The following is a 22,803-nucleotide window of genomic DNA, read 5'->3' on the forward strand; positions in this document are numbered from 1 at the left end:
TGCAGATAAACATACAAGAAGAACAACAAAAACTACACAGAGTTCTGGTAGCACTGTGTAGCTGTGGGGTAGCTTGCAGGGTTGGTGGTTCAAGCCTGTGCAATTTCACGCATAGTAGTGTCCTCGGACAAGACACCAAACCCATGGCTGATCTTTTTGGTGTGTGTGACTTGATAAATGAACATTTGCGTTTCATTTGCTTTGTAGAACTTTCAGTACCTTAGATTAAAAGGCGCTAAATTAATGCATACCATTTCATTTTATTCTAGTGACTTAAAATATCCAGAAATGCGAAACTATACAGTATTTTGGCTCTTATGTACTAAGTTGATAAAATAATGTGTTGCTACACAAACTTGTCCACAAGACTCTTGGTCTCCAGGAAAATAAAAGCCTTCAGCATCCATCTCTATCGTTAAATATGCACAAAAGATGCATTTAAGTAATTTAGGACTGGAGATGGTTGGATTGCTTGGAGATGAAATTGCTCGAGTCGCTCTCATTCTGGATAGAGTGGTGCAAAGTCTGCCTTGAAGTGGACTATGATGACTGGCTTGCAGAAACCTGTGTCTCCATTTTACTTTGACCCAGGATGTTGCCTGCAGAAAGCGATGCAGAAGATAGAATAATGACATTTCTAGACATTTATTCACAGAAAAATTACCCAAAATGTAGTAATTTAAACTTTTAATATTACTATTAGTTGGTAGTGATACTAACTAAATATTAGTAGTGATCTTCCTAACCTTCTAATGACAGCAAATTAAATATCTTAGTAATAGTAATTTAAAAAGATCACCTGGGGCTTCCAGTAAAGCCATTAAACAACGGAATATGTTTGTAAAATACTCAAAGTCTGAATAATAAATCCCTGATTTAAAAAACAGTGACCAGATCAATTAATGGTGAAGATTTTGGAAACAGAACATCATCTATGTCCTCAGTGAGTATAGTGTAAAATCCTAGGTGGGGGTTCACGATCCACACCTTCTGCATGAAATCCATTTTCAGAGATATTGAATTTTAAATTTCAAACTATGAACTTTTTATTTTTATTTTTTTGTTTGTTGCAGCATAGCTCTAAATACCAGGGCTGCCGTCTGCCTATCAGTCGCCTGGTCTGTAAATATATACTTTTAAAACTCATGACATTCATAAGACCAAGTTGTACTTTGTGGTGCATGATAAACAGAATGTTCCTCATTTACCAATTTGCAAACTGGTCTGGTTTAGTATGTTGAAGTATGGGAGGTAGATGTTTCTTGGTCCGGGAGGAAAGAGACGCATTTTTCCATCAACTAATTCCACACTTTCACCAAAATCACACAGCTGAAAGAAGAGGGGGAAAAAGATCAATGTTAATGTTATGATGTTATGCTTGTCTGCTTTCAGAATATACAGCGATAATATGATGTACACATATGTGTGTGTTAGTGTTTGTGTCTTCACTTGCCTGCTTTTTCAGCAGTTTCTGCATCAGCTGTAGAGGTGTGATACTCTGTGCCCCTCTTAAGTCACTGAGCAGCAAAGTGGCCTGAGCCAGCGTAATGACAGACTTCTGTGGCAAGCGTGTCCGTCCTGATAGCAGGCTCACTGCTTTCTACACACAGGGACAAACGGCGAACGCCGAGACTGTGATTACTTTAATTCACTGCACGTTCAGTGTAGCCATGCTGATAATTATATCACAAATACAGGCTCAATCCATGACGTCAAAAATCACACTTTCTAATGTGCACACTTCATTCGTTTTAATGAAGTCAAAAAAAACAACAAGATTTTTGATCATGTGAGCCACCAACTCAAGAGTGTCCACGTTCTATTTCTAGTTTGAGAACAAAAGAGTGACTGCATTTACCTAAATCTAATCTCATTTAGCTTTTTTTCTTAGCTTTTTTATATTTACCTGCATTTATAAACAGTGACTAACAGCCACTGTCTCAGCAGACCAGAGAATGGGGTCTCTAACTGACCTCTGTCCCATTCTGCTGAACACAAGAATCTCTGGAACGTCTTGAGGGAGTTCTTCAAACTTGGATCACGTATAGACTGATCCGAATTATTCAAAGATCATGTATAAATCTAGGTTAAATCAAGGACTGCATGGCCTTGGAATTCAACCCATCAGACATGTACACCGCATGCTCTGGTCTCCTGCTCTGTTAATGCTTTTTTCAACACGTTACTTTTGTTGCAAAAAAGAATGAAAAAAATGTGTTTGTCTTTGTGTGCAATGGTACCTGCAGCATTGTCATGCTGTTGTCAGTCTTGCCTCTCCGGGCTTCCAGTCTGGCACCTTCGACCAACAGCAGGGCTTGAATGTCAAGGTCTCCCCACAGTGCACACTCATCAAGACCCTCCTGTAACACCCGGGCTGCTTCCTCATTAATGTTCTTACCTTGAAAAGATGGTGCCACATACATCGTAAATTAACAAAAAGTATAATAATAATAAAAATATTAGGAATATTAATAATTATAATAAAATTATAATGTGAAAAATGAGAAAGAGAAAGAGTTTGTGATCTTTTTTTAGTGACTGTAATAGTAATAATGTTTGTAGTAAGTTGTGGTACAATCCACCACTTTGAAAAAAAAAGACAGCAAACACATGACCAGACCTGGTAAAAGCTCAATGGTGCGAGGGTTGTGGGCAACCAAGCTGTTGACCAGAGCCAAGCGGCAATGTAACCACAGATGAACTCCAATCCTCTCACTGGCCTCAACTACTCCGGGACAGTCTCCATTCTGGGCATCTGACTCACCAAAATCTTTATCATCCTTAAGAAAGATCATGTATACAACAAATCATTTCTGCTGTCTTATTATGATTACTTAAAGAATTAAAATTCAATTCTGGTTGTAATGTAACAGTTGCTGTAACCAAGCATTCAAGGATCAACCTACTCGATTCTGTTAATGCTTTATATAAATATTTTGCCCAATCACTTACAGCCCAGGATCCTCTCACAGTCACAGGTGATGTTTGGAGCAGCTTCAAAGATGAAACTGCCGTGTCAAAGCTGAAGGGGGGGGGGGGACATAAAAATGGTTAGGATAGGTAAGATATACACATGTACACAGTAGACATGCATAAAGTCATCGTACCAAAGTGCCGTATGTCCTTGTTGCATGTAGAGGTTGCCCTTTAGAAGATTGGATTCTATCGTCAGTTCCAGGGTTTCCATTTTGCACAAGGAATGAGATTCAAGCTGCTCTGAAATGGTGTTTAACCACGAGGAGGCACGTTCCAGCAAAAGGAACTGTAACAGAAGAGATGACAAATGGCAGAGAATTGACTTCATATTTCTTAAGGGTGTGCCTCACCTCATCCTACCCTGTACTTGTGAATGGATAATTATTTTACTAAGCCTGACATAATTCGGTCATATTGTTTTCATACATTTCAGTGAGGTTTTAGAAAGTCTTATCAAAAAGTCCGCGTAAATGTTACCTAAAGGACTACAAAAGCAGGAGAGGAATTCAGGAAAAAATATGTGGAATTATTGTGTGTTTTGGCATCGTTCACATTCTACAGATCAACCTTGAGTCCTTTATTTACTGTGTGAAATACAGAAAACTTAAATTCCCAAGAGTCTTACCTTTATCCTTTCTGGGGTTAGATTCTTAGCATCAAGATTGAGAACTTCCTGCTCTCCTGTCTTTGGACAGCAGTCATCAGTGTCTGGACTGTCCTGCTCATCATCTTTTGGGTCCACCGAACAACTTGTTACGCTGATACAAACTTCTCCCTCCACAGAATCTGCAAAACATCCACACTTTTGAAATTTCACAATTGTAAAGCATCAAAACTGCCTCATCCTCAGCTTGTTCTATCACTGAAGTTGCTTTTAAAGAGAACTTGAACATTTAGGGCACAAATACAGAACAGTATATTTTAATGTGAGTGTATGCAAATTTATTACTCCCATAAAAAATGGACAAATCATCTTTTTAGATTGCAATTTTTTTGCTAACAGTCAGCACTATGTATACAATAATGTAATTTTTTCATGTGAACGCATATATTAAATGTGAGTTTAGAGTCAATTTTACCTCTAATCTTCTTGTTTAAATCACCTCAAACAGAAACAAAACAAAAGAAAGAATTATTCTTATTACAGACCTGGCACAGGATAGCCTGCGATAGCATTAGTAAGTGCCAGAACTAGTTGAACACGAGCAAGGTTAAATCTGAGGCACAGTGCTGGTCCATACAGGGTGCAGACTTCTGGAGTAAAGTCACAGTTCACAAGTTCCTCCAAAGCCTTAACACAAGCACCGCAAACACACAGATTACATTCATAAGAATCCAATGAAGTAGATCACTTTAGAGAGCATCTATTTAAAAGAAGTTGTATGCAGCTAAAAGAGCAGCACAAAGACAAAAAAGAGGTTAGTACAGTACTTGTGTATATATGTTTGTGACTTCATGTGCATATATCTGGTTAACTTGTATTTTCAAATTTGCCTGGAAGGCCAAAATGACAGGAATGGGCAAGGGGGTTGACCCAATTCAGTATGACTAAGAGACTTAAACTCTGAAGTGTGACTTTACAGTAATGTGGAGAATACCTCTGCATTGTCCAGAAGAGACTCGTTGCTACAGAATGTCTTTGTAGGCTGCACAAAAGAAAGCAAAAACATATGTGAAATTATGACATATATCCATCAGGGGAGAGCATGCAAACTCTACACAGAAAGGCTGCGACCTGGTGGTGGAGTCAAACTCAGGACATTTTTGCTGTGAGGCAACAGTGCTAATCACTGTGCTATGAGAAAAACAGCATGTTGCAGTGTTTCAAATCAGTTTTTTACCACGTGATAACCAGAAGTTTGCAGTGCTCACAAGACAGACCAGCTCACAGTTTAAAACAGATATGACGGGCTTCCTGAGAGGGTACTGCACATGACATTTCAAGGAGAAGGCCAAAACTGCACAAGGCCAGAAGTGTAACTGAAATAATCTCAACAACAGTGAAATATTCCATATACACAAAAAAAACAATGTAATCATTACTATTACTATATTAAGAATTCCATATGGATGATTCCATAAGTTCAATGCATTAACAAAACCTTTCCCAGTACCAGGACAACAAAGGACACGAGTGTACTGAAAATGAAAAAAATGAAAATGTGGAAAGACACTGAAAATTCTCTTTCAGCTTCTAAAAGCAAAATGCTCTTACTTGGACACAGGCACTGGCAATGTATTGTCCATGAGGCAGAAGGACACCTGTTCCACGTGTGAGCTGAACTGCGTCCTTCACAGCTTCAGCGAACAGACACAGTTCAGTAAGGGCACGTATCTGCAGAAAACACGCAGGCAGATTAGAAAATCCATCATGAAAGCAAAACACTTGAATACAAACACAGGAGAAACAACAAATTCTGACCTTCAATATTTTGCCTTTGACAGTGTGCTGTACGTCTCTGCACACAGTCCCAACAAAATGTAGATAGAGGGCTAGTGTAGGAAGCAGCTGAAATTACAAACACAACTTAACACAAAGCCAGTTATTTATCATAAGCACTGATGAATAGCGGGCAGTGTTTTTGTATGTGTACCATGATGCAGTAGCCAGTGGTTAAAAGCCAGTGGCAAATGAAGTTCAGGCTTGACACAGTTGTGCCGAGGTGAAGCCTGTGGGGTTCGGAGAAAAGGTCAACTCCAGGGAGCAACTCATCTCCGATGCTGTAGGAGGCGTACTGGAGGTCTGCCTGGGGTTGAGCCATGGAGCAACACAGCAAACTCTAAAGAAGGAAGCAAAAATGTGTAATAGACACTCCAGTCCACTGTGTCCACTTCATGCTTTGCCTCTCCAAAGCATGAAGTGGACACATGTGCAGAAGTTGCAGTAAGTTGTAATAACAGCAGAGGGAGATATTTTATTTCAAGACAACATTAAAACAATCAGGGGAAATCATTTACATAGACATTATTAACATATTTACATGTAAATACATATTAGGCACCTAGCTTAATCGTTTCTGGCGATTAAAGGCTCTAGAATGCACTTTATACAATTTTTGCTCACTACTGATGTCTTGGCCTAAATGTATTATCTCCCCCTGTTGGTAATGCAGCTTATGCATGCGTGTCCATTTCACCCTTTGGAGAGACAAAGAGAACTGGGTGTCTATTACATGCTTTGCCCTTGGCATGTAGGAATGAATGCATACGCATGCATACCTACACATTAAAACACGCAACAGTATATCTGCTCAAACCATGTGTTTTACCTTAAACAGGTAAGCAGACAGGAGACAGTACTTTGTCCGCTGGTTGATATCAGAAGTTAAGATAAACCTGCAGAACCAAAAAACATGCAGCAGGAGTTGGCGAAACCTAAAGGTGTATGCTTGGAAAACCCATGAAAAAACACATCAAGTCAATGATAAACCTCAGTGAAACCTACTGTGCTATCTTAGCGGTGACCACAGCCGCCTGCAGACATCCCCACATTCCAGCCTGCCTTAGAATTTCTTGCAGGGAGCCATTCCCAAGCGACGCGCCATCCCATTTCTCCAAAACACCTGAGCTCTTCAAGGCACAATCTACGGCTTTACTCCAGCATGAGTGAGCAGCTCTGGAAATAAAAAACACCAGGAATAAAATTCTTACCATAATAAATCATAAATTATGCCAATCTGAGTTTTGCTTTTGATAAAAGGTTGAAAATGCATTTAAATACAAGTAAATGCATTTAAATACAAGGCTGAAGACTTGTTCCAACACACTCGTGTACAACAGTTTGCTAACCGTGTGTTTCCACTGTAGAACTGCAGGTTTCCCAGTTCATGCAGAGCCAGAACTCTGAGGGAGTCACGGCTGTTAGCCTTCAGGTATTCTGAGGAAAAGGTGAATGATAATTATAAGGACAGTAAACCATCTGACCCACTGAAATATGTGCTCATATGTCTTCATCCTATATTGCTGTAAGGTCACTTAGTCTGCATTTGTTGATATTTGCCTTATTTATGTAAAATGTGCAATAAAAGTCTCGACAGTTTCTAAACATTTTTTGTTCTCGTACTTATAGAAGTGGAGTATGCAGAAATGATAGTCTGCAAGTGGTCACGGCTGATAGGCAAGCCATAGATAGCATCTGGAGTACTGTAGTCCTCCTCTGTCAGGTCACATGGTTGGATGTTTGGAGTGGGCATAACAACGGGACTGAAATTCACAAAGCTCGCTGAATGGCTGAGACCTCGGCTCCGACAATGCTGCGTCGGTATCATAAAACCTCACGAGGGACACAAGCAGTGCAAAAAGTATTAATTTAAAATACTGTGTGCGACATGTGTATGTGTTATTCAAACAGTGAAGAACTTACAGGGTTGTGTGTTTGCCAGAAGCAGCACAAGCAGTGAGCGACTGTGCTGGAACATCTGAAGACAATATGTTTTTTTCTCAAGAGCTTGATGATAACAGCTCAGCGTGTCCTCTACATCCAGTGGGACACAAACAAGGGACATGGAGTGCTGTATCTCTGCACCTTAAATATACAGCATGTACATGAAAATATGACACCTGCGCTGCTGCAATTGATAAGTTATTGTCTAACATTTAGTTCTTACTCTGGTATTTAGTCATTACTATTTACTGTACACAAACCAGTGTTAACATTATTTTAGATGAGCTGTTTGGCTGTGTAAACCTGTAAGATCAACCGCTTCTCGAGGAATCGAGTTTGTCAGTGCTGCTTTTTTGTGAAGGTGCCGTTTCTGTGCGGCGTGATGGATCCGACCACTGAGAAGCTGGCAGCCTGCATAACTTTTATTGGTCACCTGAAAAGCATAGTATACACTCATTTACTGCACAATACAGACAATGCAAGATTGTAGACACAAGAGATTAATTAAGGACTGCAACTAGAACAAACATAGATTCCGTGGTGCTGTGAGTTATGAGATATTTAACTGAAATAATTTAAGTTTTTCAAATATTCCACAATATTTCTGTATAAAACCATTTGTACTGCCTTAGTTTTACTTCTTACACTTTGATTTTAACCAACACATGATGACCGGTACTATAGCCCCTTTCTACTCAAAGAGCGTCCCACTAAAATCTCATTCACACACATTCATAAGGTGCTTTTAGCTATACCTAAGCATTTATTTCTAATATTCACACACACTCACACTCTGATAAATGCATCAGGGGCAACTTTGGTTTCTCCAAGAATACCTTGACACATGGACAGGAGGAGTCTGAGGTTGATTTAAAGGTGGTATCTCAGGTGGTAGCTAAGTGAGCCACAGTTACAATAAATGGGAGTGTAAATGGTAAATAGACCAGCACTTTTCTACTTTATCTGAGAACTCAAAGCGCTTTACACGACTTGCCTCATTCACCCATGCACACGAGCACTTTTTTTTTTGCTATGCTTTGTGTGTGCGTTTCTGTGTATGGGTCTGTGCTACCTCTTTTCCAGTGGCCTTCTGTGTGTTGACATGGTGTGGCTGTGGGACTGAAGGGCCTCCAAAAGAGTTTATTCTTTCAAGTAACATCCTCTGGGCGTGGACAAGCAGAGGAGTTACGATAACAGTATACCGATCCCTAGTATCATTACATAGATGGAAACAAACACACAAAACATTGTCAGGAACATAGATTGTGAGGAACTAAATGTCTTGGTCATTAACAAGTGAAAAAACACAGTATTCATCAAGTTTCTCTATATTACATGATTTTGAGTTTTCCTGGTTTCTTATGGTGAATTTATGTTTCATGCAAAGTACAACAACCCCACTCAAATCTCCTGCGATGCCAAGATCTCAAAGAGCATTTGATTTACTTCTCCCTAACAAATGTTTCTATTTGTAATAAGTCTTATATAAGACCTGAGAGGAGGACATGCAGAGGGTTGATGTGATAGATTAGGATCCATGGGATAGGTTTAGATGGAGGCAGATAATCCACTGTTGCAGCCACTAACAGAAGCAGCCAAAAGAAGAAGAAGATTTGTAGTACGTCTTATTCACCGTGTGTATGAGTTGAAAAGTAAAGCAAAGTGGGCCAGGCTTTCCCACTTGCCACTGTCATGGAGCCGCTCAAGAGTGTGCAACACCAACGTGCGGACCCAACGCAGATCCACCTGGGTGCTGTCATCAAGTGGGACTGAGAAGTGGAGACTGGACTCTAGCTCATCTTCAGTCAAGTCACTGCCATACAAACTCCAGAGCTAGCAGGGGCAGAAATGCAGATGAAAATGTAAAAGTACACATAGTGACATGTAAGCTGTGGTTTTGCCTTTATACTTTCCTAGGAATAAAACTATGTGCAAGTTTTTAGAAAGCAGCTATTAGTACAAATAGCAATATGTGAAGCTCACCCCTAGTTTTTGCAGCATGTCCATGATAAAGTCAGTGGCCAGCACCAGCAGTGGGGTGAGAATACTGTGCAGCTGTTCTGCTGTAATCGTACATGGAGTTTCAAGCTGAGCAGCTCTCTGTACAAGGACAGTGATTCTGCAGCTTTGGTCCCACAGTGTCTGACACACACACTGCAGAGTGGTCCAGTGGTTGCCACGATGAGCCAACACCTGGAAAATAATGAACAGTATTAGATATGAGTACATCAGAGGGACAGCTCAGGTTGGACTGTAAGTTGTGCAGAGGAGGGGGAGTGGATATACTGGACAAAGGCTGTTGAAGAAGGAGGAAAAGAGGAAGACCACAGAGAATATTCACGTATGTAGTGAAGGAGGACATGCAGAGGGTTGGTGTAACACAGGAGGATGCTGGGGTTAGAGTTGGATGCAGATGTAAAGTCACTGTAAAGTCATATATAAGTTTACATCCACATATGTATCAATGGTACCATCGCTCTCCGGAGATGCACAGCAACTTTGTTAATTGACTCCAGCAGTGTGGCACCAGTGCACCTCTGTGCCTCCATCTGCTGTTCCACAGAATGAGGAGAGCCCTCTCCCTCCTTACATCTGTCCTCTGCGACAGAGCCATCAACTGCTACAACAGATTAAGACAAATGTTGACAGACAGACCAGATGCTAGCTTTTCTCTTCACTTTATTTTCCGTGTGCCTTTTTCTTCTTACCATCCTTTCTTCCTCTATCTTTGTGAGCTGTCATCACATAGTCCATGTGATCAGATGAGTCTTCATGTAAAACAGCTTCATTTGAAGACTCCAACTCATGTTGCTGCGAGTTGTTCCTCCATACCAGGACACCAGAGTAAGCCAGAGAAAAACACAAAGGGTGAAACTGGCTGTATCTGTTAAAAGAACAAACAGTGCAGGACATTTTATAATTAGTCAACCATGTGAAGTACTACAGTATCTCAGCTCAGATAATACACATAAAAGTAAATACATTGCCACCCAAAAACAAGGCAAAGCTGCTTAGCATCAATCAGAAAAATGTTGTTTCTTAGTGTTTGTATTCAGTGTGAGTCTTTTATTACAAAGAGAAAAAAAAATGAAAAAGTAAAGAATAATATCTGGCATCTCTGTGTGTGAACCTCTGCTCCAGGTCTCCTCTGTGTTGTTGGGGCAGACGCTGGTAAAACACTGCTAAATGGGCCTGAGCCATGTAGTAGTTCAGGTGTGATCTCCACACCCTCTCCACAGCGCAAGTGTGCCTCAGCTGTAGCCTCTTCTTTTGGCGCTGCATCACAGATGAAATCATAGCAAGCAAGTTCTCCATAGCCAGCACTTCCCTACAAACATGAACACACTTATTATATATGGACTTACAGAAATGATCAAGAAACCTCCTGAAAACAGAAAAACAAAAACACAGATACTCTACCTGTGAGTCCTCATTTTCAAAAGCATATTCTGTGCCAGTTTATGCTTTGCTTGCTTTCTTGTATCATCATGTGAAGAAGCGTTCTTGTGCTGTTTAAAGGGCAGCACATGTTATTGTTTTTAGTTGATATTGCAGCAACAAAGTAAAAACAAAGTTTTCTCTCAAGTCGCAGCATAATTTTGGCACTAAAACTGAGCCTGGTGAGCCAAAGATTCAGAGATGTAATGTACATTTTTGTCAGTGTAACTCAGATATTTCCTGCCCTTATTAACTACATGCATGTGTGCACATGTTGTATCATCACCTGGGAGGTTTCGTTTCCTTTTGCATTCTGGTTTCCACTTCTTTTTCTAATCTGACCGTGCCCCTCCAAACATTTAGTGGACAGTACCATCGCCTCGTCACGGCTGCCAAAGAGAAAACTATTCACGAACTTTACTTAATGAAACTGACATTCATATCTTTCTGATATCTTTAGGTGTCTTTAGCTTTTAAAAATATATTGAAGAGCTTTATATTAAAAGCACACCTGGAAAGAAACTGAAACATGCTCTGCCCCCATTCCAACACAAGGTCTATGTGGCCTTCTTTCATGGTTCTTTGGAGTAGCAGTGCAGCAAACTCAGTAAAATACACCTTGCGTCGGAGTTTCATTACTATCAAGGACACACACACACGAACAAACCTACGAATTAGCAATACTAATAATTACGTCATAAAAAAAATATGAAAGACTATACAGCTTACCGTGCATGTAGGCATCCTTTAATGTGCCACTGGAGATCAGCTCGTACAATAAGTTTGGATCTTCTGAGACGGTTAGTGTCTGAGAAGTCTCTGGAAAAATATATGAAAAAATACATAGAAATCAGTCCAAAAATTACAGGATTTATAACAAAAATGCAAACTTTCTTCTATAAGCATTACTGTGCAAAAATCTTGTGCCATCCCTCATTTCTTCCTGATTTGTTTCAAAGAGTCAACCTTGTAATTTTTTAAGTGTTGTTGAACAACACCGAGGCTTTCTGAAGGGTTTTGGACATTGGCTATTTTGTCACTCATTTTCAGTCTAGTGCTTTTATTAAGCCACATACGACTTGGCAAATAATTTTAAATTGTATCTTTTCCAGATGCTTATCATCTGGAAAGCATCATTTTTCAGGATAGCAACGATCCCAAACACATCGTCAATGCAGTAAGGGCTGAATAGAAAAACACAATATCACTAATGGATTGGCTTTTCCTCAACATTACTGAATCAGTGTAGGGTCATGTTGACAGGGAACAGAACAAAAGGCAGATAACATCCAGAGAAGAGCTTTGAATGTCCTTCAAGAAGCTCGGAGAACGATTCCTGAATTCCTGACTACTTACAAATCACAAGAAAGCCTCCCCAAGAGAGTTTAGGCTGTGTTGAAGAATAAAGATGTTCATTATTTACTATATTTCAGTGTATGTTTCCACATTTCACTAAATTACTGCACCAATTTCCCATTTATGTACCAAAATACAAAGAAATAAGGAATGGTTTGAGACTTTTGCACACCACTAACAGGACCAGTGTGAGTACATGTGTTTATTACCAGGCTCTGGGGTGTGTGTTCCTTTTGAAACTGTTATTTTCTTGTTCTTTCTTTCCAGTGCCTTCAGCTGACGACTTATTTTCATCTCACTCTTGACTGTGGCTTGATCTGCCGTTTTACGCTATACACATGGAAATGCACAAAAATGCTAGAAGTCGTACTTTACTTAAGTATATACATAATATATCACAACAGCATCCAGAAAACAGCTCTTACACCCTCAGATTGATTGGTGAGTCTCCTAATCTGCAGCTGGGCATGATAGACATCCTGAAGTAGCCTGCAGCCACAGTCCATCAGTGCTTTGGCCATCTCGTGTTTCCTGAGCACACGCAACGTCTGTCAGGAAGAACAGAAGAGTTCCCAGTTAGTTTGCACAAAGTTTTGATTTTATTCTTATTTTAAATTCCATGTGAGTCACTGTAAATGTAAGTAAAAGTCAACACAAAATAATAAATACACAAATGGATTGGCATTGTAGCATGGTCTCAAACTATACAAAAAGATTTTATGTAGTGGTAAATCCAACGGAGCGCTGTCAACCAATATGCAGTGCAAATATATACATGCAAACAATGAGTGCAAGAAGTAATCAAAACTTTTATGTATAACACTTTAAAACTTGTGCATACAATTAGAAAAGGTTATCTATTTGTACGCACATTAACATGAACACTATGTGCACGCACGCACGCACACACACACACACACACACACACACACACACACACACACACACACACACACACACACACACACACACACACACACCTTTGCCAGGTAGTAGGTGATGCAGGCTATCATGTGGATAAAAGATTCTGAGGTGTTTCCAGTCCATTTTTGTTTTAGAAGACCTGAATTCTCCTCCAAAACCATCAAGCATTTTTTTAGTACCTAAACACCAGAACACAAACAGAGGTATGATTATTCATTTATAGTTCTTACTATGTTATACTGTTAATACTTTTATGGACGTGGTGGTTGCATACTTGCACCACAGAGTCACAAGTAATCTGATGGAACATTATAGGTGCCAGGAGCCCGTAGCAGCTAACTGCAGCCTGCAAAGCAGCAGCCGCATCATTCAAACACATCGCCAAGTCCATGGCCACCAGCATTCGCTCGCATTCTTCCAGTCTGGCTTCCTGCGTACAAACAGGAAGAGCATTCCATTTAGAAAATGCAAAATAAGTGTATAAGTTAGTGTCACTGCACAGTGCTCAACAAGACTCAGGTATTTACTTTTTCCCAGATAAATGGTCCATTGTCACTGAATGAGTCCCAATAGAGTGATCCCTGCTGAATGTTGATCTCTGTCTCTATGAAGATGGACGTGAGAAACAGCTGACACAAGTGAAGAGAGGAGTACTGCAGGATTTCTTTGCGTAGTCTTTAGCATGATAAATGAAGACAGAGTAGGAGGTAAGTAAATACAAAACAAAAAAGAAAATTCCTTGACAGGTACTGTGTGGTGTGTGTTTCCCTCCTCACCCTGTGGTGGCTAGTCTACCCTCTGTGCTGTTGGACTCACTGTCGGGGTAGGTGCAGTGGCTCCAAAGTTCTCTGCAGGCTCTTTTTGCTATAGCATACTGCTCTGTCTGAAAAGCCACCTGAGGAAAAAGTCAACAAGGCTAAAAACATAGCCCAAACCTTTCTCTGTCTACTTGGTACAGGTGTAGAGTAGCTTGAAATTGTACCTTAGCCAAATGAGCCCAAGCAGAGAGCAGTGGTACAGGCATGGATGCCAACAGTGGTAATGTTGTCCCCCCTATAGTGCTGCCCAGTAGCTCTCCCTGACTGTTGTATGCTGCAACAGCAAACACATACTTCTGATTGGGCTCCAGACCCTCCACCCTCAGCACACACTCACCAGATACAGCAGGTACCTTGAAACAAAATCATATACACAGAGGTAAGTGATAATGACAAAAATGAGTTTCACTACACTTGATATTCTTCTTCTGTGAAGAAATAAACTGCACCATATTTCCAGTTCCTGGCAGGCTGCAGTCTCCAAGCCGGACTTTCCGGTTTATGCCCTCAGCTACCCGACTGCAAAGCTGGTACCAGCACACCTCAAAGGAAACAAAAGAGGAAAGATTTCAAAAAGTGTTGAACATGTGTGGATTATTTGCTCACTGTTAGGTTATTAAGATTAGTAAAATGATGGCCTAATTAAATGTAAATCTCACTTGTCCCTCTAAGTTATGAGGTGCTGGGGCAAAGGTCATGGAGTGGTTGTTGCGTGAGAGTAGGACAGGAGGAGGTGGAGGGCTCTGTCCGTCCTCCTTGATTACTTTGCCTTTATCTTCAGATGTAGTATTAGGAGTTGAGGACATGTACACTTTTCTCTCCTCCATACCTGCTTTCTCTATGAGGGTAGCAGCATCCTATCAACAGCGCACAGCAGTATAATTTTCACATGTCCTTAAAACTAATATTAAACACCACTAAGTCAAAATGTGGCTATAATCAACCAAATGTCGTGAAAGTATTCTGCTTGTTTAACCTCCAGCAGACTTTTGGTTTCACTGATGTCACTTTGTTCCATGTTGTTGTACACCAGCAAAGCTTTCTGGATCAGGAACAGAGCTTTGGACACCTTGTTTTTTTTGATCCGGTCCAACAGTTCAGACTCTACAACTAAACAAAGACAGTTTACTCACAATTTATATTATATTCAGACATACAACTTGTCGGTAAGCATATGTATTTAATTCCCTCTAACTATGATTTACTGTTGCCAGATTTTAACTTCTGTTTATAAATGTGCAAGTGTGAAGTAGCAATATTTTGCCATTTCAGTCAGTGCAGAGCTTAAACTACTTGTCCAAAATCACTGGTGAGTAAAACCACCAGAACAACTCTGACCTGCATTTAGCTGCAGCAACTTGAGGGAAGCCCTGTGGAGGATAATGTCCAACTCTAGGTGGAGATCTTTGATCAGAAGATACGTGCATGTGGCTTCAGTTTGTCGACAGCCATTAAAGTCAGATTCTGTTTGAGTTTCCACCTCTCCTTTTTTCAGATTTACTTCATCGTCTTCATTTCTGTGTTTTGATGATTTTGGAGAGGTTGTGGAAAAAGCCGATGACTGGAGGGGACAAAATTTCTATCAGAAGAAGAACACATGCAATTTAAAAAAACAAAACGAAAAACTGCATGCCCATACAAGATTTAGTAAATAAACTCAGTAAATGTGAGAAAGAATATTTACCAACATGCTAGAAATGCGTGTGGGACAAGATGACTGTGTACCTGCATGAACGCAAAGTCAGTGAAAGCTGAGCAGTCCTGGGGGGCCAGCGTAGCCGCACCCTTTGCCAAAGCTTCGAGACCCCTCTTTACCACCTCACACACTTTCTGAAGCAGCTCTGTGCTTGAACTCTGCAAACACAAACACACATATAAAAAGTTCACTTCATACTTTCAGTAAACAAGAGACAGGACACTGCCCAATAGCACCATGCAGTATGATGTCATTTGTTCACATTTTGATGGTATGCCCAACCAGTCTATTTACATACCTCAAGAATAGAGAAAGAGTTTGGCTTTGCATCATCACAGTCTCTTTCGCAAACTGCTGGAGATAAGACATGAGAATAAAAATATTCTCAAAGCTTTGGTTTGTGTCTGTAGTGCATGTTCGTATGCGTATGCATACGTATGTGTTTGTGACGGTGCAAGATCAAATAGATACAGTACAAACAACAATAGCTTTAAATCTCCAGCAGACCGTAACAGAGCAAGTGGCAGAAAATAACCTCACACCTGACGTTGAAGTTTCAAGAAAATATTCAGCTGCATTCTCAAGCAGCATGCCCAGTGTGTGGCTCATCTCTGCTATCATGATACAGTCAACAGCTGCCAGGTCACAGGTGAGGGCCACCTCATACAACACATAAAGACACCACAACCACTGCAAAAATATATTTACAAACAGCAAAAAAGACAAATGAACAGAACAATGAAAATTCATGAATGTACTATGCAAAGTTTTATATTTAACAGCAATAAAGTCGGAAGCAGCCGCAGGAAATGTTTTTTTGAACACATACCTTGTCATGATTTTGCAGAGGATCTCTCTGTATCACCGCTTTCATCTTACCCCACAGGAACAACACAATATCCAAAATCAGGTCTGCATCTGGCTGCACCTCCTACACAGACACAAACACACACAGCTTAAATGCTTATAAATCTCCTCCTCTGAATTCTAACTTTAGCCTGAACCCTAATCCTTTATCCTCAACACAAACACCTGCAAACAGTACGTGGCATAGAAACTTACAGGAGCAGAATCACAGACGGACTTGTGAAGGGTTTCTACCAGATCCATCAGTTTATCACTCATAGAAAGTGAAGCCTTATGTTGGTCTGTGGAAACATAAAAGAACATGACCACTTTATATTGTGATTGCTGAGATTAGTTTGGAATAATCTGAGGAACCAAAGCTCACCACTGACCACCATACTAACAATTAATCAATGTTTAGTACATTATTTGACGTAAAAACATCACGAAAAAATAGATCCAGACATGTTTTGCAGTTGACATTTCTCATATGTACTCTATTTGATTTAGGTAAGTGGTGATCCCTGGACAGAAGTTACATAATACCTACTTGCTTTCAGTGAAATATCTAAACCTTTACCAGCTCTATTCTCACAATATTGATTGAACATTACTCAGACTTTGTGCTAGCATGCTGAATTTTTAGCTGATTTGAAAAATTAGATTCCAGATATACTAATCTGCTGGCTAATTTTGATAAAAACTGGATGTATTACATGCGGTAAAAATACTGATAAACTCTGTAGCAGCTTAAAAGCACAAAATTCAAGGACAGGGAGGCAGAAAGCTATTTAATGAATCCTTTATTAATAAGGTTTATTTTTCAAAATAAAAGTTTGGAGCCTGAAAAATTTAATAAGTCTGTATGTGGCAGATTTAATATTGCTACCTTTGCTTGTGATGTCTTCTTTAGGAGGGCTCCTCTGGGTAGACAGCAAAATGTTGAAACTGTGAAGCAAAGCAAGCTCCTGCTTTCCCCTCCTGAATGATTGGCCATCCAAACTCTGTGATTAGAGAAAGCCAAATTAAATAAAAACTTCCCTGATGATCATTCAAACAGTGGAAGCCCCAAACCGAATCATCAATCTTGAAATGCATGTGAAACCTGATGTATTCCACTTTTCTCATTAATATGAATTAAAGCATTTTTGCTTGTGTGCTACTTACAGTCAAAACCTGCAGCATCTCTGTGCTGAGTTCAGTAAATGCATCCTGCTGCTTGTACTGAAACAGCAGTTTGATGAACCTCACTGCAGACATGACGGGTATTTTGTTTTCTCCTAGCAACACAACACATCTCCTTATCTCATACTGACTTTTAAAGCAATGCACAAAACAAACACACATGCTCATTGTAATAAAGGACCAAAATGACTCACCTGAAATGGCTAAATCTATCAGAGTCGAATTCTGTGTCAGTACAAGAGGAGACAGGCACGGGTGGTCATCATACCTCTGCTCACCAGTGACACCTTGACAGACACGGCCATACATGTACATTACCCACTCAGAATCCCTCACCTTACTGAAATCACAAAATGTTTTTTATTGTGTACTTGTTTCACTAACCAGATAACAAACTAATTCCAGCAGACAGGAGTTCCAGGTAGACCTCTTGTAGCTCCGGATCTTCAGGCATTCTCATTTGAAGTGGCCGCGTGTTGCTGTCCCAGAGTGCTTCCAAAATGCCCAGGAACTGTGCTGCACTGCACTCAAACAAGCCTGTTAGCAGGCGCTCTGTTGGGGTACGAGGCCATGGCACCTACAGTACACACACATAGGCATGTGATTTTAGTTACAACACCGACTCACAACATTAGATTTCCTTAGAAGCAAACAGGTTGTAAAAAACAAACAGAACTAAAACAGAAATCTAGGGTTCAAACAATTAAACTATATGGCACGGGGTTATTTAATTATTATTATTATTATTAAAGAAATCCAACAAAGGCAATGCATAGAGTGATAGAAGATTTAAAGGTGATAACACAGTATACAGCGTTAAACAACTAACAAGAGCCCCTAAATTATACTGCATTTAAAAGTAAGAATTAACATTAAATATGATGATATGGCAGTAAAGCAGATCCCATTACATTAGGTATGTCCTTCAGGGTGCTTTTGATTTTGGTCTTGTACAGGGTTTTGGGTCTCTTTCGGGTCTCAAATGCTGCTCGCTTGAAAATCATGGCACCAAGCTGAAAAACAGAACGCTCTCAATCACCTTTCATATGTTAACCAAAGAAGAGCACATCAATACTGTAAAACACTGACAAGGTAAGTAAGCTTCTTCAGAAGTGACTATATTCAGTTGTGAGCATGTAAGTATGGAAATTGCTGTATCTAACACACTGAGAAACAACAGCATTTTATCACAACAACATAGTGTGCTGATGTATCTCAAGGACAAGTTTCTTGCCTTGATGGAGGCATCTTTGTAAGCTCTCTGAGTCTCTCTGGTGGCAGGAACTTCACTGTGCTCCCCGAGTTTTGCTAATTCATTGATTTTTCCAAGGGCTCTCCGGGCAAATTCCTGAGAGCATTTGAGGACACACAAATCCAATTAACTTTTATTGCAACAATATGATGGTTGCATTTCAAAATAAACTATACAAACAAATGTAGTTAGCAAATATACTCATGGGTTAACCATACCAGCAAGACTTTCTTTTTGTACAGTCAAGTGTGAGGAATAATTTAGTGCCTTGTGCTGATTAACAGCAGGCAGGCTAAGGAAATTACATAAAGATCAACACCAAGTTACAATGAGCATTTATTACTGATTAGATCAGCCTGTGATGGATCAAATCGTGTATTTGTAGGTGTCTGACGCTGACGTATTTCACCTCCGCCTGCACCTCAGCATGGTTGTCATAGTAACACTGGCAGACGGCACAGTAGAGTGTGACGATCACTGGCAGATACTTAGCTGTCATCAGAGGGATGGACAACTCCAAACTGATGCTTGCCCACAGGAGGTACTCCAGTGCCTGAATAGGATGACAAACGGAGGCTGTGAGTATCACAAAGTATTAAAAAGACAACTACACAATTTTATTATACACTACATTCATTATATAACAATATTACACAGATTTAGTTGTGTGTTCCGCAATGTGCAGAGGCTCAATCAACTAAAACTGAAATATTGTCACTCACGATCAGTCCAAAGCCATATTCCAACATTCAGTTAGACATTCAGTCTCTGTCACACATGATTTTCTCACCATCCTTCATGTTTTTATTTTCCTTTAGGGCAGGGGTGTCAAACTCATTTCACATCGTGGGCCAGATACAGCCCACTTTGACTGAGTAAAAAAAACTTGGAACTTGTTTGCTTATCTACTGCTTACTTTGATGTACGGTAGTATGAATGGCAATAGATGAGGTCTTTATCATTAGGAAAAGTTGTAAAACTTACAAATCACAGTTAAAAACCCCAAATGTATGCCTTTCTTCACATTTTTTAAAGTAACCCAGTGGGCCAGATCGGAGACCTTGACAGGCTGATTTTGGCCTGTGAGCCTTATGTTTGACATCCCTGCTTTAGGAATGAGTAGCAGAAGTGAAAAGTGGCAGGAGTGAACAGTACCTGCGCGCTGCACTGCATAGTCATCAAATAACGGCAGACATTGTAAATGTGTAATGAACCTGGATGACAAGAGATAGAAATACATTACTACTTAATACAATAGTAGATAAACAGTTTATGAACAGTTCATTTTCATTTTTATCTTCAAATTTTGAGAGCTCAATTTGTTCTACCAAGATTACTCCTAGATAGAAATATCACACTGAATTATACAAGTTCTTCTAATATACCATTATATATCTGCCAGTAGAGGTGCTCGTGTTGCTGAAATGCCTGCATCATGGTCCTCATGAAGTTCAGCACACGCAGCAGTTTACAGAGCCCCTTTTGGCTGAGGAAACTGTGCTGTCTCTCCAGCTCAAATATACACAGGGCACAGCCCTGCATGGCACGTACCTGTACACACACAGACACAAACACACACATATAGAGGACAGACACACAGGCACAGACACATGGATACATACAGAATAATAGCAGATTTTTAACAAAAATGTCTCAAAATGTCAATGACCTCAGCCAATGTAGTAAACTTTCTTTGTAGCATAAAACAACAAAGCAAATCCTGGAAACAGTTATTACACAGCATTTTAAACAGAGATACACAGGACACACACAGTCACACAGTGATGTGTACCTTACCTTCATGGCAAAGGTATTTTGGTCTGTATCAAGCCCTTCGGGGAAGAAGCAGGCCATAAACTGATCCACATTTGTGATGTCAGTTATTTTCACTGAGCTGAACTGTGACAGGTGGAGACTGTAGCCCTGCCTTAGAGCCAGCTGGTACAGCTTGAAGAAGCAGAGGGAAGAAAAATAACACTGTGAATGTGTTAACATGTAATTAATGCGCAGAAGACAACATATCCAAAGGCTTCTTATAGTTTTACTGCAGCAAAACCAAGATTGCAAATACTGAGAACAAAACCAATGAGTCAAGTAGTAAAACAAAGAATTCACAGCAACCAAGACTGACAATAGTGACTGAAAAAACTGTGTAATTCACAGACTGAATTAATATTTAATCAAAGAAAAAGTCTGTGGTAACCAAATATTAGTAGGTATTCTAATTTGGGGGATTTGTCAAATACCTTTATTCCAAAGAGAAAATCTGCAATCTGCAACATGTGCTCCTGGTACAGTTTCAAAGGCAGTCGATGTTTGAACTTTTTCCATATCTCCACCAGAATTTTAATCCTTTGAAAATGAATTCAGAAAAGCATAGCTTTAAAATAAATAACATAAATAAGCAAACATCAACACCAAGAGATCTCTAACTGGTTCAAGATCTATGTAATATAAAATATGTTCAAATCTGTTTTTTGGGATACTGACAAACTGAACATTGTTATTTTCATTTTCTACATGATCTTTTTAAAAAGTTAAACAAGGACATTCAGTGGATGCATGATAGGAAAAAGCCTTTAATTATGCTGTGATGTACGCTGACGACTCGGTTGTTCTGGGGGTTTTTTTAAAAAATGATGCTGGCTAGCAGCAACTGTCAGCGTCTCCTAAAAAGTATAGCTTGCAGTATGATATTGAAGTTATTATTAAAGGCCACTGCAATCCTGCTTTATACAGCAGATACATGCAGTTATAGCAAAGCAAAAAATGTAAATGGTGCACTCAAGACTTTTCTTAAGTACAAGCCAAGTGTTTGAGACTAGTAACTGGACCTTATCAAATATTTCCATATATTATGGTCAAATCATAAACACCATAATAATTATAAGCTACACAGTGTATCATTTATTATTAGCTAAATACATTTTAGTGGAACAATGACGGTAATAAAAACTGCACGCAACTAGCTATAAAAATTTATTTAAATAAGCCTGATTTAATAAGCTAAAGTTTCCTATAATCAGTCAATATGAGCTTTATAAGCTAGCGCTGACTTGGCTTTTTAGCATCTCACCCTTTAGCATAAGTGCTGTTGTCCTGGTTGTTCGACGAAGCCACTTGTTTCATCAGCGTTATAAACGAGTTAATCTCTCGCTTAAAAGCTGAAAGTACTGGGTTTCTTTGATCAAGTTCCCCATAATACGACGCTGGTAAATCCATTTCTGCGTCCACAAAAACGATTCTGACCGGCTAGCACATTTATGTTGGTTATTTCCAACTACACCAACAAAACTGCTCCAGTCTAAGAGACCGGGACAAGACACATCACCATGGTAACAAGCGACGCTAATAGGGCCGACTTTGTGGATACCGTATTTCCTGTCTTTTTCTTTGTTTCTTTTCTATTCTTTTGTTGGGTTTAAGAATGAAAACTAGTTTCCCGTGTTTAGGGAAAACTTATAGTTTGCGATAAACAACGTTAACCACGTTTTGGAGAGCCTTCCTGAAAGGCCTTAAGGGCAAGAAAAGAAAAAGGTTCAGCACATATTTCTGCTGAGCTTTTGGACAGTTTTAAAAAGGTAACAGTTTAACAAAGACTGATTAAACATATAATGTTTTACACTTACAAAGCTTTCATTTATAATCAGTAAAATACAAATCCTTTAATTCACTACAGTCAGGGCTTTTACTGCTACCTGCCATGCTCATGCTTTAGTACCTTGGAGTGTCTTTATTGCTTTCTTACTTGAATTCATTTCGACCTGTCCATAAACCTAACATTTATATTGGGCATTTATATTAATGATAGATAAAAACTCCAGCTTTGATTGGACTGGTCTTTGGCTCAGGCACAGTGCCTGGGCTTGGTCTGCAAAGCACTAAAACTAAAATTCATGGTGTGATGGTTTAAAAGCCTCTGATGAAC

The 22,803-nt window shown here is 39.7% G+C and overlaps 1 protein-coding gene across 7 annotated transcripts; it reads right to left on the reverse strand.

Annotated features, from left to right (window-relative positions):
- Positions 1-273: 273 nt before the first annotated feature.
- cfap54 (cilia and flagella associated 54) lies at positions 274-22,193 on the reverse strand. Of its 7 annotated transcripts, none has more exons than XM_080867316.1 (57): positions 21,952-22,193; positions 21,122-21,227; positions 20,673-20,822; positions 20,261-20,426; positions 20,031-20,089; positions 19,285-19,428; positions 18,858-18,971; positions 18,535-18,636; positions 18,008-18,200; positions 17,818-17,910; positions 17,606-17,718; positions 17,328-17,442; positions 16,655-16,740; positions 16,422-16,523; positions 16,135-16,282; positions 15,891-15,943; positions 15,622-15,750; positions 15,235-15,475; positions 14,873-15,006; positions 14,556-14,753; positions 14,346-14,438; positions 14,061-14,249; positions 13,855-13,973; positions 13,606-13,753; positions 13,353-13,508; positions 13,135-13,257; positions 12,580-12,702; positions 12,364-12,484; positions 11,528-11,617; positions 11,310-11,436; positions 11,085-11,187; positions 10,781-10,869; positions 10,491-10,688; positions 10,069-10,244; positions 9,832-9,980; positions 9,344-9,553; positions 8,994-9,193; positions 8,433-8,568; positions 7,664-7,793; positions 7,340-7,501; positions 7,040-7,249; positions 6,766-6,853; positions 6,422-6,592; positions 6,246-6,312; positions 5,571-5,756; positions 5,399-5,485; positions 5,192-5,311; positions 4,575-4,622; positions 4,126-4,267; positions 3,602-3,762; positions 3,108-3,262; positions 2,953-3,022; positions 2,621-2,780; positions 2,241-2,398; positions 1,454-1,600; positions 1,209-1,329; positions 274-599 (listed from the first exon to the last, which is right to left on the reverse strand). In XM_080867316.1, the coding sequence occupies exons 1-57, from the start codon at positions 22,095-22,097 to the stop codon at positions 541-543; spliced, it is 7,584 nt and encodes a 2,527-aa protein (XP_080723442.1). In that variant the 5' UTR covers positions 22,098-22,193; the 3' UTR covers positions 274-540. The 7 variants fall into 7 exon arrangements, with proteins under 7 accessions (XP_080723442.1, XP_080723443.1, XP_080723445.1 ...); XM_080867317.1 differs by having other exon boundaries at positions 15,235-15,457; positions 15,891-15,946; XM_080867319.1 differs by having other exon boundaries at positions 13,606-13,682; positions 13,895-13,973; positions 15,891-15,946.
- Positions 22,194-22,803: the final 610 nt, after the last annotated feature.

The sequence above is a fragment of the Rhamphochromis sp. 'chilingali' genome (genome assembly GCF_963969265.1).
Source record: "Rhamphochromis sp. 'chilingali' genome assembly, chromosome: 19".
Lineage (NCBI taxonomy): Eukaryota > Metazoa > Chordata > Actinopteri > Cichliformes > Cichlidae > Rhamphochromis > Rhamphochromis sp. 'chilingali'.

Excerpts from the sequence above, each read along its gene's own strand:
- cfap54 (XM_080867315.1), bottom strand. The coding sequence starts at position 22,097 with ATGGATTTACCAGCGTCGTATTATGGGGAACTTGATCAAAGAAACCCA. Across the intron at positions 20,823-21,121 it reads ATTTTCTCTTTGGAATAAAG|CTGTACCAGCTGGCTCTAAG; the intron begins GTATTTGACAAA and ends TGCTTCTTCAAG. Across the intron at positions 10,689-10,780 it reads TTGAAAATGAGGACTCACAG|GGAAGTGCTGGCTATGGAGA; the intron begins GTAGAGTATCTG and ends TCATGTTTGTAG.